Here is a 17,290-nt window from a genome sequence, read left to right as displayed (position 1 = left end):
CAGGTAGCCAGTAATAGATAACCAACAGATGTTACAGACAAAAGGACAAAGAGGTGTTGAAGGTGGTGATATTATCCAAAGGAGTATGCTAATTAAGAGTGGAGAGCAGGACAGACAAGGTACAGATAGCCCTAGTGGGGGTGGGGGAATATTAAAAGGGCTAAAAGGTAGAGATAAACAATGGGTGTAAATACATTTAAAAATAATGGAAATAGGTGGGAAAAGAAAAATCTATATAAATTATGGAAAAAACAAAAAGGAGGGGGAAGAAACGGAAAGGGGGTGGGGATGGAGGAGGTAGTTCAAGATCTAAAATTGTTGAACTCAATATTCAGTCCGGAAGGCTGTAAAGTGTCTAGTCGGAAGTTGAGGTGCTGTTCCTCCTGTTTGCATTGAGCTTCACTGGAACAATGCAGCAGGCCAAGGACAGACATGAGAGCAGGGTGGAGTGTTGAAATGGCAAGCGACAGGGAGGTCTGGGTCATGGTTGCAGACAGACCGAAGGTGTTCTGCAAAGTGGTCGCCCAGTCTGCGTTTGGTCTCTCCTATGTAGAGGAAACCACATTGGGAGCAACAAATGCAGTAGACTAAGTTGAGGGAAGTACAGGTGAAATGCTGCTTCACTTGAAAGGAGCACCTTGGATGGTGAGGAGAGGGGAAGTAAAGGGGCAGGTGTTGCACCTTCTGCAGTTGCATGGGAAGGTGCCGTGGGAGGGGGTTGAGGAGTAAGGGGTGATGGAGGAGTGGATCAGGGTGTCACGGAGGGAATGATCCCTACGGAATGCCGCCAGGGGGTGGTGAAGGGAAGATGTGTTTGGTGGTGGCATCATGCTGGAGTTGGCGGAAATGGCGGAGGAAATTTTTAAAATTTACTTTTTAAATTTTTAAATGTTTTAAATTTAATTTTCACTCATTTTCATCTGCATCCCCTGTTTGTACTTTGAAGTAATCACACAGTGCAGAAGAGGCCCTTCGGCCCATCGAGTCTGCACTGACATGTGAGAAACACCTGACCTACCTACCTAATCCCATTTACCAGCACTTGGCCCATAGCCTTGAATGTTATGACATGCCAAGTGCTCATCCAGGTACTTTTTAAAGGATGTGAGGCAATCTGCCTCCACCACCCTCCAATTTTTTTACCCAGAGGGTGGTGAGGGTCTGGAATGCGCTGCCTGGGAGGGTGGTGGAGGCGGGTTGCCTCACATCCTTTAAAAAGTACCTGGATGAGCACTTGGCACCGTCATAACATTCAAGGCTATGGGCCAAGTGCTGGTAAATGGGATTAGGGAGGTAGGTCAGGTGTTTCTCACATGTCAGTGCAGACTCGATGGGCCGAAGGGCCTCTTCTGCACTGTGTGATTACTTCAAAGTACAAACAGAGGATGCAGATGAAAATGAGTGAAAAGTAAATTTAAAACATTTAAAAATTTAAAAAGTAAATTTTAAAAATTTCCTCCTCCATTTCCACCAACTCCAGCATGATGCCACCACCAAACACATCTTCCCTTCACCACCCCCTGGCGGCATTCCGTAGGGATCATTCCCTCCCTGACACCCTGATCCACTCCTCCATCACCCCTTACTCCTCAACCCCCACCTACGGAACCTTTCCATGCAACTGCAGAAGGTGCAACACCTGCCCCTTTAATTCCCCTCTCCTCACCATCCAAGGTGCTCCTTTCAAGTGAAGCAGCATTTCACATGTACTTCCCTCAACTTAGTCTACTGCATTCGTTGCTTCCACTGTGGTTTCCTCTACATTGGAGAGACCAAACGCAGACTGGGCGACCGCTTTGCAGAACACCTTCGGTCTGTCTGCAACCATGACCCAGACCTCCCTGTCGCTTGCCATTTTAACACTCCACCCTGCTCTCTTGCCCACATGTCTGTCCTTGGCTTGCTGCATTGTTCCAGTGAAGCTCAACGCAAACTGGAGGAACAGCACCTCATCTTCCGACTAGGTACTTTACAGCCTTCCGGACTGAATATTGAATTCAACAGTTTTAGATCTTGAACTCCCTCTTCCATCCCCACCCCCTTTCCGTTTCTTCTCCCCCTTTTTGTTTTTTCCATAATTTATATAGATTTTTCTTTTCCCACCTATTTCCATTATTTTTAAATGTATTTACACCCATTGTTTATCTCTACCTTTTAGCCCTTTTAATATTCCCCCACCCCCACTAGGGCTATCTGTACCTTGTCTGTCCTGCTCTCCACTCTTAATTAGCACACTCCTTTGGATAATATCACCACCTTCAACACCTCTTTGTCCTTTTGTCTGTGACATCTGTTGGTTATCTATTACTGGCTGCTTGTCCCAACAAACCCCAGCTGCCCCCCACACCCCCCAAACCAGCTTATATTTCACCCCTTTCCAATTTTTACTTAGTTCTGTTGAAGGGTCATGAGGACTCGAAACGTCAACTCTTTTCTTCTCCGCCGATGCTGCCAGACCTGCTGAGTTTTTCCAGGTAATTCTGATTTTGTTTTGGATTTCCAGCGTCCGCAGTTTTTTTGTTTTGATCACTACAATTTGGCTGAACTTGCAATCCCCAACGTGGCTGGTCTGTCCGGTGTTGGCTGCCGGCCTGAGTCAAGGTGACCAAACTCAAGCCTTCTTCCAACTGCAGCCTCTCAGCCCCAGATCTGCTCCTCTTTTATAATAATTTAGCTCAGACATGTCAAAATATATTTCCTGTTATTCCAATGTCCATTTACTTGATTCCACAAAGTCCAGACAAATGTCATCAGCTCCTGCTGGTTGCAACAATAATGGGTTTTCCATGGACGATGTATCCAGATGAATATTATCAGTTCTCAGTGTACAAGCCATTCTCCTGCTATTTGAGGTGGCACAGTTTCAGCTCCAAAGTTAATGAGGGTTTGAATGACCCTATTCCAGTACTATTGTATGTGGTGCTTGAATAATTCCTTAAGTGTATTGGATTGATGATATGCCATTTGTACCATTGTATTGGGTAATCAGACTTCTTGATCACGTTAGTCAATGTCCAAACCCTTTTGATGAGTCACTGTGTTTTCACTAAATGTCGGAATTAACCCCTTGCTGCCCAGTCCTGTACTGCTGACTGCAGCTTATCTGTTTGAAATTTATAGTTCCAACCATGAGGTCAAAAAGTCCGTGGGTTTGAAATTATGTTCCATAAATTTCCCAGTTGGAGGGGATTTCAATCCTACAGCTGGCTTTTGAAAGAGCTCTCTAATTAGTCCCATACCTCTCTTCTTTACCCATAAGCATTTTTGTTATTTCCTTTACTAGTACTTTCCCAATTCTCTTTTGAAAGTTACTATTGAATCTGTTTCCAGTGCCCTCTCGGGCAGAATTTCCCAGATCATAACAAATTCCTCCATATCCCATCCGTGTTTTTTGCCATTTTACTTGTCACCCCCCTCCCTGCCGGCAGCGGGTGAAAGGCCAGTGCAAAATACACTTCCCATCAACTGTTTAGCATAAGAAATCAGACACTGCAGCAAGTTTTAAGGAAGTTGAAATGTGAGTTTTAATTTTGTGGCAATAGCAGGGGAAGAAGTTTATGAAGCTGCAGGAACTTTATTTTTATTCATTCACGGGATTTGGGCTTCGCTGGCTAGGCCAGCGTTTATTGCCCATCCCTAATTGCCCTTGAGAAGGTGGTGATGAGCTGCCTTCTTGAACCACTGCAGTCCATGTGGTGTAGGTACATCCACAATGCTGTTAGGGAGTGAGGTCCAGAACCTTGACCCAGCGACAGTGAAAGAATGGCGATATATTTCCAAGTCAGGGTGGTGAACGACTTGGAGGAGAACTTCTAGGTGGTGGTGTTCTCATCTATCTGCTACCTTCAAGATGGTAGTGGTCGTGGGTTTGGAAGGTGCTGTTGAAGGAGCCCTGGAGATTTCCAGCAGTGCATCTTGTAGATGCTACACACTGCTGCTACTGTGCATCGGTGGTGGAGGGAGTGAATGTTTATGGATGTGGTGCCAATCAAGGGGGCTGCTTTGTCCTGGGCCATGTCAAGCTTCTTGAGTTTTGTGGGAGCTGCACTCATCCAGGCAAATGGGGAGTATTCCATCACACTCTTGACTTGTACCTTGTAGATGGTGGAAAAGCTTAGGGGGGTCAGGAGGTGAGCTACTCATCGCACAATTCCTAGCCTCTGACCTGCTTTTGTAGCCACAGTAATTATATGGCTGGTCCAGTTCAGTTTCTGATCAATGGTAACCCCAAGGATGTTGATAGTGGAGGACTCAGTGATGGTAATTCCATTGAACATCATGGGGTGATGGTTGGATTCTCTCTTGTTGGAGATGGTCATTGCCTGACACTTGTGTGGCACAAATGTTACTTGCCACTTGTCAGCCCAAGCCTGGATATTGTCCAGGTCTTGCTGAATTTGGACATGGACTGCTTCAATACCTGAGGAGTTGCAAATGGAGCTGAACATTGTGCAATCTTCAGCAAACATCCCCACTTCTGACCTTATGATGGAAGGAAGGTCATTGATGAAGTAGCTGAAGATGGTTGGGCCGAGGACACTACCCTGAGGAACTCCTGCAGTGATGTCCTGGAACTGAGATGACTGACCTCCATCAGCCACAACCATCTTCCTTTGGGCTAGGCTCCAACCAGCAGAGAGCTTTCCCCCTGATTCCCATTGACTCCAGTTTTGCTAGGGCTCCTTGATGCCACACTCAGTCAGCTGCAGCCTTGATGTCAAAGGCAGTCACTCTTACCTCACCTCAGGAGTTCAGCTCTTTTGTCCATGTTTGAGCCAGGGCTGTAATGATGTCAGGAGCTGATTGGCCCTGATGGAACCCAAACTGGGCATCAGTAAGCAGGCTATTGCTAAGCAAGTGCCGCTTGATAGTACTGTTGATGACTCCTTCCCTTACTTTACTGATGATGGAGAGTAGACTGATGGGACGGTAATTGGCTGGGTTAGATTTGTTCTGTGTACAGGACATACCTGGACAATTTTCCACATAGCCGGGTAGATGCCAGTGTTGTAGCTGTACTGGAACATGTTGGCTAGGGGCGCAGCAAATTCTGGAGCACAAGTCTTCAGTACTATTGCTGGAATATTATCAGGGCCCGTAGCATTTGCAGTATCCAGTGCCTTCAGCCATTTTCTTGATATGATGTGGAGTGAATCAAATTGGCTAAAGGCTGCCATCTGTGATGCTGGAGATCTCTGGAGGAGACCAAGATGGATCATCCACTTGGCACTTCTGGCTGAAGATTGTAGCAAATGCTTCAGCCTCATCTTTTGCACTGATGTGCTGGGTTCCCCCATCATTGAGGATGGGGATATTTGTGGAGCCTCCTCCTCCAGTGAGTTGTTTAACTGTCCACCACCATTCAGGACTGGATGTGGCAAGACTGCAGAGCTTAGATCTGATCCATTGGTTGTGGGATTGCTTAGCCCTGTCTATCACTTGTTGCTTATACTGTTTGGTACGCAAGTAGTCCTGTGTTATAGCTTCACCAGGTTGACACCTCATTTTTAGGTATGCCTGTTGCTGATCCTGGCAGGCCCTCCTGCACCCTTCATTGAACCAGGCTTGATGGTAATGGTAGAGTGGGGGATATGCCAGGCCATGAGGTTACAGATTGTGTTCGAGTGCAATTCTGTACGCGACAATGACATTATCATCGCTGAATACCCCACTGTTAATAGCCCTGGGGATTACCATTGACCAGAAATTGAACTGGACTAGCCATATAAATACTGTGGCTACAAGAGCAGGTCAGGCTATGAATCCTGTGGCAAATAACTCACCTCCTGACTCCCCAAAGCCTGTTCACCAGCTAAAAGGCACAGGTTAGGAGTGTGATGGAATGCTCCCCACTTGCCTGGGTGAGTGCAGCTCCAACAACACTCAAGAAGCTTGACACCATTCAGGACAAAGCAGCCCACTTGATTGGCACCGCATCCGCAAACATTCACTCCCTCCACCATCAACGCACAATGGCAGCAGTGTGTACCATCTACAAGATGCACTGCTGGAACTCACTGGGCTCCTTGGACAGCATCTTCCAAACCCACGACTGCTACCACCTTGAAGGACAAGGGCAGCAGACACATGGGAAACACCACCACCTGGAACTTCCCCTCCAAGCCACTCACCATCCTAATTGGAAATATATCGCCATTACTTCACTGTCGCTGGGTCGCAATCTTGGAACTCTCTTCCTAACAGCACTGTGGATGTACCTACACCACATGGACTGCGGCGGTTCAAGAAGGTAGCTCACCACCACCTTCTCAAGGGCAATTAGGGATGAGCAATAAATGCTGACCTAGCCAGCGATGCCCAGATCCCATGATTTTTTTTTAAAATGCCTGTTATGAAAGTACTATTGTGCTGAAATGCTCTGTTGTTTGTGTGACCTCCGAGCTATGTGAGTAAGCATTGAATGTCCCTAATTACTGCAGCCAGATTCAAATGAAGTGAGGTAGCACTGATAACTTGCCAAACCCATCCATGCATTCACCTGAGGGCATTGATGCCAAGAAATGTTCCCCACTGGCGTCAATCAGATGGTTGGGAAATTCTCAAATTGTACAGCTTTCAGATTCTAAGAACAAAATGTCACCTTTAAATGTTCACAGAATCAACTATGCTTACAGAAGCCTTGGTGATAACAGGGCCAAAAACATTCCTTTTCTGGCCTCTTGAGCATTCGTGATTTCAATTGCTCCACTGCTGGTGGCTGTGACTTCCAGTTACCTTGACCCTAAAACTTACAAGTTCCCCCCCTACACCTCTCCGTGCCTCTACCTCTCTTTCCTCCTTTAAGATGCCCCTTAAAACCTACCTCTTTGACTAAGCTTTTGGTCATTTCAACTAATATCTCCACACATGACCGGATGTCATATTTTGTTGTGCAACGTTCCTGGGAAGCACCTTGGGATGTTTTTTGATGTTAACAGTGCTATATAAGTGTAAGTTGTTGTTGTCTTCATGTCACGACTCATAGGCTTAGACTCTCTCTGATTGAGTGAACTAGATAGTGGACATCTATCACCACCACTACTCCGCTCCCCCCGTCCACAACGCCCCCCACCCCGCCCCCACATCATGGAAAGTCATTTCCTATTGGGTGATTGAGAATTATGCTAATTAAGTCTAACATTAATATTGCAGGCAAGCGCCATGTTTTAAGAATGCTGCTCTTTGGGAGTTTGCCTGTTGCATCTGGCGATCAGCGAGCTGTCACAGCAATTTAAAGCCTGTAGCTGCTAAAGCGACAGGCGCCCACCAGGACAGATATATGGGGAGAGGGGTGTGGAAGGTTTTCTTCAGCAAATAGGCCCTCAAGAGGGTAAAGAGGCCTCCAGTTCACTGATGCAGCTGTAGAAATTCTGCTGCAGGGAGCCAGACAGATGAGGTTGGCTCTGGCTGGAATGGAGCGATGCAGACCCTCAGACTTGGACTTCCAGAAGGCCTTTGACAAGGTGCCGCACAGGAGGCTGCTCAGTAAGATAAGAGCCCATGGTGTTAGAGGCAAGGTACTAGCATGGAACGAAGATTGGCTGTCTGGCAGGAGGCAGAGAGTGGGGATAAGGGGGAACAAAAACAGAAATACCTGGAAAAACTCAGCAGGTCTGGCAGCATCAGCGGAGAAGAGCACAGTTGACGTTTCGAGTCCTCATGAACTAAGTAGAAATAGGAAAGGGGTGAAATATAAGCTGGTTTAAGGGGGGGGGGGGCGAAAGAGGTGGGGGGTGTTGCTGGGACAAGCAAGCAGTGATAGGAGGAGATAACCAAAAGATGTCACAGACAAAAGAACAAAGAGGTGTTGAAGGTGGTGATATTATCTAAAAGAATGTGCTAATTAAGAGTGGAGAGCAGGACAACAAGGTAGCTCTAGTGGGGGTGGGGTGAAATAAGCGATGGGTGGAATACATTTAAAAATAATGGAAATAGGTGGGAAAAGAAAAATTTATATAAATTATTGGAAAAAACAAAAGGGAGAGGGAAGAAACGGAAAGGGGGTGGAGATGGAGGAGAGAGTTCATGATCTAAAGTTGTTGAATTCAATATTCAGTCCGGAAGGCTGTAAAGAGCCTAGTCGGAAGATGAGGTGCTGTTCCTCCAGTTTGCGTTGAGCTTCACTGGAACAATGCAGCAAACCAAAGACAGACATGTGGGCATGAGAGCAGGGTGGAGTGTTGAAATAGCAAGCGACAGGGAGGGCTGGGTAATGCTTGTGGACAGACCGAAGGTGTTCTGCAAAGTGGTCACCCAGTCTGCGTTTGGTCTCTCCAATGTAGAGGAAACCACATTGGGAGCAACGAATGCAGTAGACTAAGTTGAAGGAAGTGCAAGTGAAATGCTGCTTCACTTGAAAGGAGTGTTTGGGCCCTTGGACAGTGAGGAGAGAGGAAGTGAAGGGGCAGGTGTTGCATATCTTGCGTTCACATGGGGAGGTGCCGTAGGTGGGGGTCGAGGAGTAGGGAGTGATGGAGTAGTGGACCAGGGTGTCATGGAGGGAACGATCCCTACGGAATGCCGCCGCGAGGGTGAAGGGAAGATGTGTTTGGTGGTGGCATCATGCTGGAGTTGGCAGAAATGGCGGAGGATGATTCTTTGAATGCGGAGGCTGGTGGGGTGATAAGTGAGGACAAGGGGGACCCTATCATGTTTCTGGGAGGGAGGAGAAGGCGTGAGGGCGGATGTGGGGATAAGGGGGTCCTTCTCAGGATGGCGGCCGGTGACTAGTGGAGTTCCGCAGGGGTCAATGTTAGGACCACAACTTTTCACTTTATACATTAATGATCTGGATGAAGGAACTGAGGGCATTTTGGCTAAGTTTGCAAATGATACAAAGATAGGTGGAGGGACAGGTGGTATTGAGGAGGCAGGGAGGGTGCAGAAGGATTTGGACAGTTTAGGAGAATGGGCAAAGAAATGGCAGATGGAATACAATGTGGGGAAGTGTGAGGTCATGCACTTTGGTAGGAAGAATAGAGGCATAGACTATTTTCTAAATGGGGAGAGAATTCAGAAATCTGGAGTGCAAAGGGACTTGGGAGTCCTAGTCCAGGATTCTCTTAAGGTTAACTTGCAGGTTGAGTCGGTAGTTAGGAAAGCAAATGCAATGTTGGCATTTATTTTGGGAGGACTAGAATATAAAAGCAGGGATGTGCTGCTGAGGCTTTATAAGGCTCTGGTCAGACCACATTTAGAATATTGTGAGCAATTTTGGGCCCCGTATCTCAGGAAGGTTGTGCTGGCCCTGGAGATGGTCCAGAGGAGGTTCACGAGAACGATGCCAGGAATGAAAGGCTTAACATATTAGAAACATTTGAGGACTCTGGATCTATACTCGATGGAGTTTAGAAGGATGAGGGGGGAACTGATTGAAACTTACAGAATACTGAAAGGCCTGGATGGAGTGGATGTGGGGAAGATGTTTCCATTAGTAGGAAAGACTAGGACCCAAGGGCACAGCCTCAGAGTAAAGGAAAGACCTTTTAGAACAGAGATGAGGAGAAACTTCTTGAGCCAGAGAGTGGTGAATCTATGGAATTCATTGCCACAGAAGGCTGTGGAGGCCAGGTCATTGAGTGTATTTAAGACCGAGATAGATAGGTTCTTGATTGGTAAGGGGATCAAAGGTTACAGGGAGAAGGCGGGAGAATGGGGTATAGAAACTTATCAGCCATGATTGAATTGAAGACTCGATGGGCCGAATGGCCTAATTTCTGCTCCCATGTCTTATGGTCTTATGGTCTTAAATGGCCGAAGGCACTGGGTACTGCAAAGGCTATGGGCCTATTCCAGCAATTGTACAGAAGACCCGTGCTCCAGAACTTGCCGCACCCCTAGCCAAGCTGTTCCAGTACAACTACAACACTGGCATCTACCCAGCATTGTGGAAAATTGTCCAGGTATGTCCTGTATACAGAAAGAACAAAGAACATAGAAAAGTACAGCACAGGAACAGGCCCTTCAATCCTCCAAGCCTGCGCCGATCATATTGCCCATCAACTAAAACATTTTGCAATTCCGGGGTCCATATCCCTCTATTCCCATCCTTTTCATGTATTTGTTTTCATGTATAAAAGCAGGACAAATCCAACCTGACCAATTACCGCCCCATCAGTTTACCCCGATCATCACTAAAGTAATAGAAGGGGTCATCAGCAGTGCTATCAAGTGGTACTTGCTTAGCAATAACCTGCTCACTGGCATTCAGTTTGGGTTCCACCAGGGTCACTCAGCTTCTGATCTCATTACAGTCTTGGTTCAAACATGGACAAAAGAGCTGAACTCCAGAGGTGAGGTGAGAGTGACTGCCCTTGACATCAAGGCAGCATTTGATTGAGTGTGACATCAAGGAGCCCTAGCAAAACTGGAATCAATGGGAATCAGGGGGAAAACTCTCCGTTGGTTAGAGTCATACCTAGCGCAAAGGTTGGAGGTCAATCACCTCAGTTCCAGGACATCACTGCAGGAGTTCCTCAGGATAGTGTCCTCGGCTCAACCATCTTCAGCTGCTTCACCAATGACCTTCCTTGCATCATAAGATCAGAAGTGGGATGTTCACTGATGATTGCAGGATGTTCAGCACTATTCGCAAGTCCTCAGGTGCTGAAGCAGTCCATGTCCAAATGCAACAAGACCTGGACAATATCCAGGCTTGGGCTCACAAATGGCAATTAACATTCACACCACCCAAGTGCCAGGCAATGACCATCTCCAATAAGAGAGAATCTAACCACCTCCCCTTGACATTCATTGGTGTTACTATCACTAAATCCCCCCATTATCAACATCCTAGGGGTTACCATTGACCAGAAACTTAACTGAACTAGCCATATAAATACTGTGGCTACAAGAGCAGATCAGAGGCTAGGAATCCTGCGGCAAGACTCCCCAAAGCCTGTCCACCATCTACAAGGCACAGGTCAGGAGTGTGATAGAATATTCTCCACTTGCCTGGATGAATGCAGCTCCCACAACACTCAAGAAGCCCAACACCACCCAGGATAAAGCAGCCCGCTTGATTGGCACCACATCCGCAGACAAGCAGAAACGTGGGAACACCAACGCCTGGAGGTTCCCCTCCGGGTCACTCACACCCTGACTTGGAAATATATCACTGTTCCTTCACTGTCACTGAGTCAAAATCCTGGAACTCCCTTCCTAACTGTGGGTGTACCTGCACCACATGGACTGCAGCGGCTCAAGAAGGCAGCTCACCACCACCTTCTCAAGGGGCAGCGAGGGATGGGCAATAAATGCTGGCCCAGTCAGCGAAGCCCACATCCCGTGAATGAATAAAATGAAAAACAAACTTTCAGGGTGCCCCATTCTTTCAGGTTTTCGTTGTTGGAGAGCGTAACACTGCAAATCTTTAGTTTGAATTTGTTTTTATTGGATAATTATTTAAATAGAAGCAACGTGCAGGGTTATGGGGGTGGGGGTGGTGAAGGCAGGAAATTGGCACGGAGTTAAAATGCTCAGAGAGCCGGTGCAGAGACGATGGGCCGAATGGCCTCCTTCTGCACCCGTAACAACTCCCCGTGAATCTGTAGTTCCTTCCAGTCTGTCTTCTCCCCTACCCCACCTCACCCCTGGGGTAACTTTTGGGGGGAATTTTGAAGTGGGTGGGGGGGGGGTGGCTGGGGTGGGGGGGTCGGTGCCCGACGTGAAATAAGCATCTTTTGGCTTCGCCCGGTCGATCTCATCCCGCGGCGAGTACAGAATCCGAAAGGGAAAGTGCGCTTCCCGCCCCCGCCCCCGCCCCCGCCTCCTGGGGGATTTCACGGCGTAATTTGGGATCCCCCTTCTCCAACCAGTGAAGTCAGAGCGAAGCGAGCTGCCGCCGTGCCGGTTTGCCTTGCCCTCGGATATCCCCTACCCCCTGAGTCTCTCGCTTTGCCTTTCCCTGCCCCCTACCCACCCACCCACCCGCCCGCCCGCCCGCCCGCCGGGAGGGTGCCCGAACCCTTGATGGGCTCAGCCCACGCCGCCCTCCGGTGTGAAGCCACCGTCGAGCTGGACCGGTTAGACTCCGGGGAAGCGGCGGACTATGAGTGCCCGATCTGCCTGCAGGCGCTGGAGAGACCGATCGAAACCCGGTGTGGCCACATGTGAGTAACCTTTGGAAATCAGCGGAGGGTTCGAGCAACTCCTTTCTGTGGAGTTGGGACTGGTTTTCCTTGGAGAAGAGAGAAGGGGGTGCCTGGAGGAGATTGGATGGGGCTATTCAAAGTCCTGATTGGGGGTGTGGGGGTGGGTCAGGACAGAGTAGATCCTTTACCCTTTCACAGGCTGTGGGCATCGCTGGCGGGGCCAGCGTTTGTTGCCCATCCCTAATTACCCGCAAACTGACCTTGCTAGGTCATTTCAGAGGTCAGTTAAGAGTCAACCATGTTACAGTGGGTCTGGAGTCACACGTAGACCAGGTAAGGACAGCAGACTACTGAAGAAGAAATCACAGAGTGCAGAAGAGGTCCTTCGGCCCATTGAGTCTACACTGACACATGGGAAGCACCTGACCTACCTACCTTCCTCACCCCATTTACCAGCACTTGGCCCATAGCCTTGAATGTTATGACTTGCTGGGTGCTCATCCAGGTATATGGACTCCGAACCTTAACTCTGTTTCTCTCTCTCAAGATGCTGTCAGACCTGCTGAGCTTTTCCAACATTTTCTGTCCTTGTTAAGGATGGCAGATTTCCTTCCCTAAAGGAGATTAGTAAACCAGATGGGTTTTTTAACCACAATCAATGATAGTTTCATGGTCACTGTTACTTTCTATATTCTGGATGTATTAATTTAATTCAAATTCCACCAGCTGTTGTGGGATTTGAACTCATGTCCCCAGAGCATTAACCTGGGTCTCACTGAATTACTAGTCCAGTAACATAACCAATGCAACATCATCTCCCTCAGATGGGGGAGGGTCGGGTGGGGGGGGGGTGGGTGGGTGGTGGGATCTGTTCCTTTTGTTGGAAGGGTCCAGAAGCAGAGGGCACTGACTTAAGGTGATTGGCAAAAGGGGCAAGCGCAATATGAAGAAATACCTTTTTTTACACCGCCAGTGGTTGGGATCTGGAATGCGCTGCCTGACAGTGTGGCAGAAGCAGGTTTAGTCATGACTTTCAAAAAGGAATTGGATAATTTTCTGGACAAGATGAAAATTGCAGGGCTATGGGGAAAAGGTCGGGGGTGGGGGTGGGGGGGGGGGTGGGGTGCGGAGTATAATTGAGTTGCTCTTGCAGAGAGCCAGCAAGGACACGATGGACAGAATGACCTCTTTCTGTGCTGTAACCATTTGTTCTATGGTTGCGAATAAATACTATCAAATTATAACCAACTTCAAAGATGCTCAATTTGCTTTAATCCCTGATTAAGTTGATTAAACTGTTTCTGCAGGTTGATAAATGACTTGTACAGATACAGATTTATCCAATACTAGTTTGAAAGGAATAGGATTAAGAGAGTGAGTGAGTAATGTTTTCAGGAATTTAAAATCCATCTACAAACTCACTTCAAAATACTGGGAGATAAAGTAATCCATATTGAGGTCAGCCTGTGTAAATCCACAGCTGTTACAGTACAGAAGGAGACCATTCAGCCCATTCTGCCGACATTGCCTCTTTCAAAGAGATATTCAGCTAGATCCATCCCCCTGCTCTTTCCACCTATCCCTGGAAATATTTCCTTTTAATGTTTGTCCTGCCTGCACGTGAATAAAATCAGTGCTTTTACATCCTGATGGAATATACTTTCAACTGATAAAACATCACAATGTCTATATTTTTCAGATGTTTTTTAAATTGAACCAATGGAGTCAGAATTCAGATGTGGATGTCTTTTTTTGAGGTGTGAGACAAGAGCAAAGCATACTGATTCAACAGTGGCTGGCCATGGGGGGAGTGGGGTGAGGGAGGAGAGGAGGGGAGAGGAGTGGACGAGAGTAGAGGATAGGATAAGATGATGGCCATAATGGCAGGGGGTGGTGGTGTAATGGTAACGTCACCAGACAAGTAATCCAAAACAAAAACAGAATTACCTGGAAAAACTCAGCAGGTCTGGCAGCATCGGCGGAGAAGAAAAGAGTTGACGTTTCGAGTCCTCATGACCCTTCAACAGAACTGATTTTTCTTTACAAGGAGAGGGGTGAAATATAGGCTGGTTTAAGGTGGCGGGGGGTGGGGTGGGGTGGGGGGGGGGGGAAGTAATCCAAAAGATGGATTCTGGGGACATGGGTTCAAATCCTGCCATAGCAGTGGTTGCCTAATGTTGTCCAACCCTAATTGCCCTTGTACTGGCATTTAAGAGTCAACCATATTGTTGTGGGTCTGGAGTTACATTTGGCCAGACCAGGTAATTAATAATCTGGGATTGAAAGCTTGTCTCATTAATGGTGATTATGAAACTATTGTTGGTTCACTAAAAAATTCTTACCCAGTCTGGCCTACATGTGACTCCAGATCTACAGCAAATGTGGTTGTCTCATAATGAATGAGCCACTCAGCTCAAGGGCAACAAATGCTGCCCTTGCCAGTGATGCCCACATCCCACAAAAGAGTTTTAAAAAACCATGCTGGGTCAGAGGCAATAGAAGCTCTGATGTTCTTGTGAGTACAGGCACTAAGTGCTGGCCCAACTATTCCTTACTCAGTGTGTGCTTTACAGTCTGAGTCATATAGCGGGGGAGATCCAACATGACAAAAGATGCGTTGGTGACATGAACAAATACCTTTTCACACGGCGAGTGATAAGGATCAGGAATGCACTGCCTGAAAGTATGCTGGAGGCAGGTTCAGTCGAAGCTTTCAAATTCCACCAGCAGCTTCAAACACAGGTCCCCAGAGCATTACCCTGGCTGTACTGGATTACCAGTCCAGTGACAATGCCACAACACCACCACCTCCCCCATAGATAATTGGGAAAAAAATAGAGGTGGCATGAATATTTTACATGGCAAGATGTTGTGATCTGGAGTGTGCTGCCTGAAAGGGTGGTGGAAGCAGATCCAATAGTGACTTTCAAAAGAGAATTAGATAAATACTTGCAGGGAAAAACAGGGCTATGGGGTAAGAGAAGGGGCATGGAACTAATTGGATAGTTCCTTCAAAATCCAGCACACAACCGATGGGCCGAAAGATCTCCTTACGTACTGTATCATTCAAAGTTTGTGAAGAGCAATGATCTCTGTGAGACTTTAGTAATTGTTACTAGTACCATTAACATTTGCTTGCTGAGAATTCCATCAATTCCAACACAAGATTTGCCAAAACAAAAACAGAATTACCTGGAAAAACTCAGCAGGTCTGGCAGCATCGGCGGAGAAGAAAAGAGTTGACGTTTCGAGTCCTCATGACCCTACGACAGAACTTGAGTTCGAGTCCAGGAAAGAGCTGAAATATAAGCTGGTTTAAGGTGTGTGTATGGGGGGCGGAGAGATAGAGAGACAGAGAGGTGGAGAGGGGGGTGTGGTTGTACGGACAAACAAGCAGTGACCTTCCCCTCTCCGATGCTGAATGTTCAGTGCTCAGCAAAGGACTTAGTTTCATACCCTTACGCCCTCACCTCAATGAATTTCGGGCTCGGCATGATACTGAACTCTTCTTCCGCCATCTTCGTCTCCGGGCTCACTTCTTTGGGCAGGAGTCCTCTCCCAGTTCAACGGATCCTTTTACCCATTTCCAATATTCTCCCACCACCTGGACCCCTCCCTCTGGATTCTTAACTTCTCTCGATCTTTTCATTGAGAACTGTCGGCGTGACCTTAGTAGTCTCAATTTCTCTGCTCCTCTCACCCATTCTAACCTGTCTCTCTCTGAACTTACTGCACTCCATTCTCTCAGGTCCAACCCTGACATTGTCATGAAACCTGCTGACAAGGGTGGTGCTGTTGTTGTCTGGCGCACTGACCTCTACCTCGCGGAGGCTGAGCGTCAACTCGCAGACACTTCCTCCTACCTCTCCCTGGACCATGACCCCACCACTGAACATCAAGCCACTGTTTCCAGGACTGTCACTGACCTCATCTCCTCTGGGGATCTCCCTCCCACAGCTTCCAACCTGATAGTCGCCCAACCTCAGACGGCCCGCTTCTATCTCCTACCCAAAATCCACAAACAGAATTGCCCCGGTAGACCGATCATCTCAGCTTGCTCCTGCCCCACAGAACTCATTTCTCGTTATCTTGACTCCCTTCTCTCTCCCCTTGTCCAGTCCCTTCCCACCTACATCCGTGATTCCTCTGACACCTTACGTCACATCAACAATTTCCAGTTCCCTGGCCCCTACCGCTTCCTCTTCACCATGGACGTCCAATCCCTCTACACCTCCATCCCCCACCAGGATGGTCTGAGGGCCCTTAGCTTCTTCCTCGAACAAAGGCCCGAACAATCCCCATCCACCACTACTCTCCTCCGTCTGGCTGAACTTGTTCTCACGCTGAACAATTTCTCCTTCAACTCCTCTCACTTCCTCCAAATAAAAGGTGTGGCTATGGGTACCCGCATGGGCCCCAGCTATGCCTGTCTCTTTATGGGGTATGTGGAAAATTCCTTGTTCCAGTCCTACTCCGGCCCCCTTCCACAACTCTTTCTCCAGTACATCGATGATTACTTCGGTGCCGCTTCATGCTCTCGTCAGGACTTGGAAAAATTTATTAATTTTGCTTCCAATCTCCACCCCTCCATCATTTTCATGTGGTCCATCTCTGACACTTCCCTTCCCTTCCTTGACCTCTCTGTCTCAATCTCTGGTGATAGACTGTCCACCAATATCCATTACAAACCCACCGACTCCCACAGCTACCTCGACTACAGCTCCTCACACCCCGCTTCCTGTAAGGACTCCATCCCATTCTCTCAGTTCCTTCGCCTCCGTCGCATCTGTTCCGATGATGCTACATTCAAAAACAGTTCCTCTGACATGTCCTCCTTCTTCCTTAACCGAGGTTTTCCACCCACGGTCGTTGACAGGGCCCTCAACCGTGTCCGGCCCATCTCCCGCGCATCCGCCCTCACGCCTTCTCCTCCCTCCCAGAAACATGATAGGGTCCCCCTTGTCCTCACTTATCACCCCACCAGCCTCCGCATTCAAAGGATCATCCTCCGCCATTTCCGCCAACTCCAGCATGATGCCACCACCAAACACATCTTCCCTTCACCCCCCTTATCGGCATTCCGTAGGGATCGCTCCCTCCGGGACACCCTGGTCCACTCCTCCATCACCCCCTACTCCTCAACCCCCTCCTATGGCACAACCCCATGCCCACGCAAAAGATGCAGCACCTGCCCCTTC

The 17,290-nt window shown here is 48.0% G+C and overlaps 1 protein-coding gene across 1 annotated transcript in view; it reads left to right on the top strand.

Moving 5' to 3' along the window:
- Positions 1–11,970: 11,970 nt before the first annotated feature.
- Positions 11,971–17,290, top strand: part of LOC121278860 (meprin A subunit beta-like) — a 93,212-nt gene continuing 87,892 nt past the window's right edge. The window contains exon 1 of the mRNA XM_041189316.1: positions 11,971–12,110. Coding sequence (XP_041045250.1) covers positions 11,971–12,110 — 140 coding nt within the window. The remainder of the gene's footprint in view (positions 12,111–17,290) is intronic.

The sequence above is a fragment of the Carcharodon carcharias genome, chromosome 6 (assembly GCF_017639515.1).
Source record: "Carcharodon carcharias isolate sCarCar2 chromosome 6, sCarCar2.pri, whole genome shotgun sequence".
NCBI lineage: Eukaryota > Metazoa > Chordata > Chondrichthyes > Lamniformes > Lamnidae > Carcharodon > Carcharodon carcharias.
The sequence above is the reverse complement of the archived record's forward strand: the minus strand, read 5'-3'. Positions and strand labels throughout refer to the sequence as shown.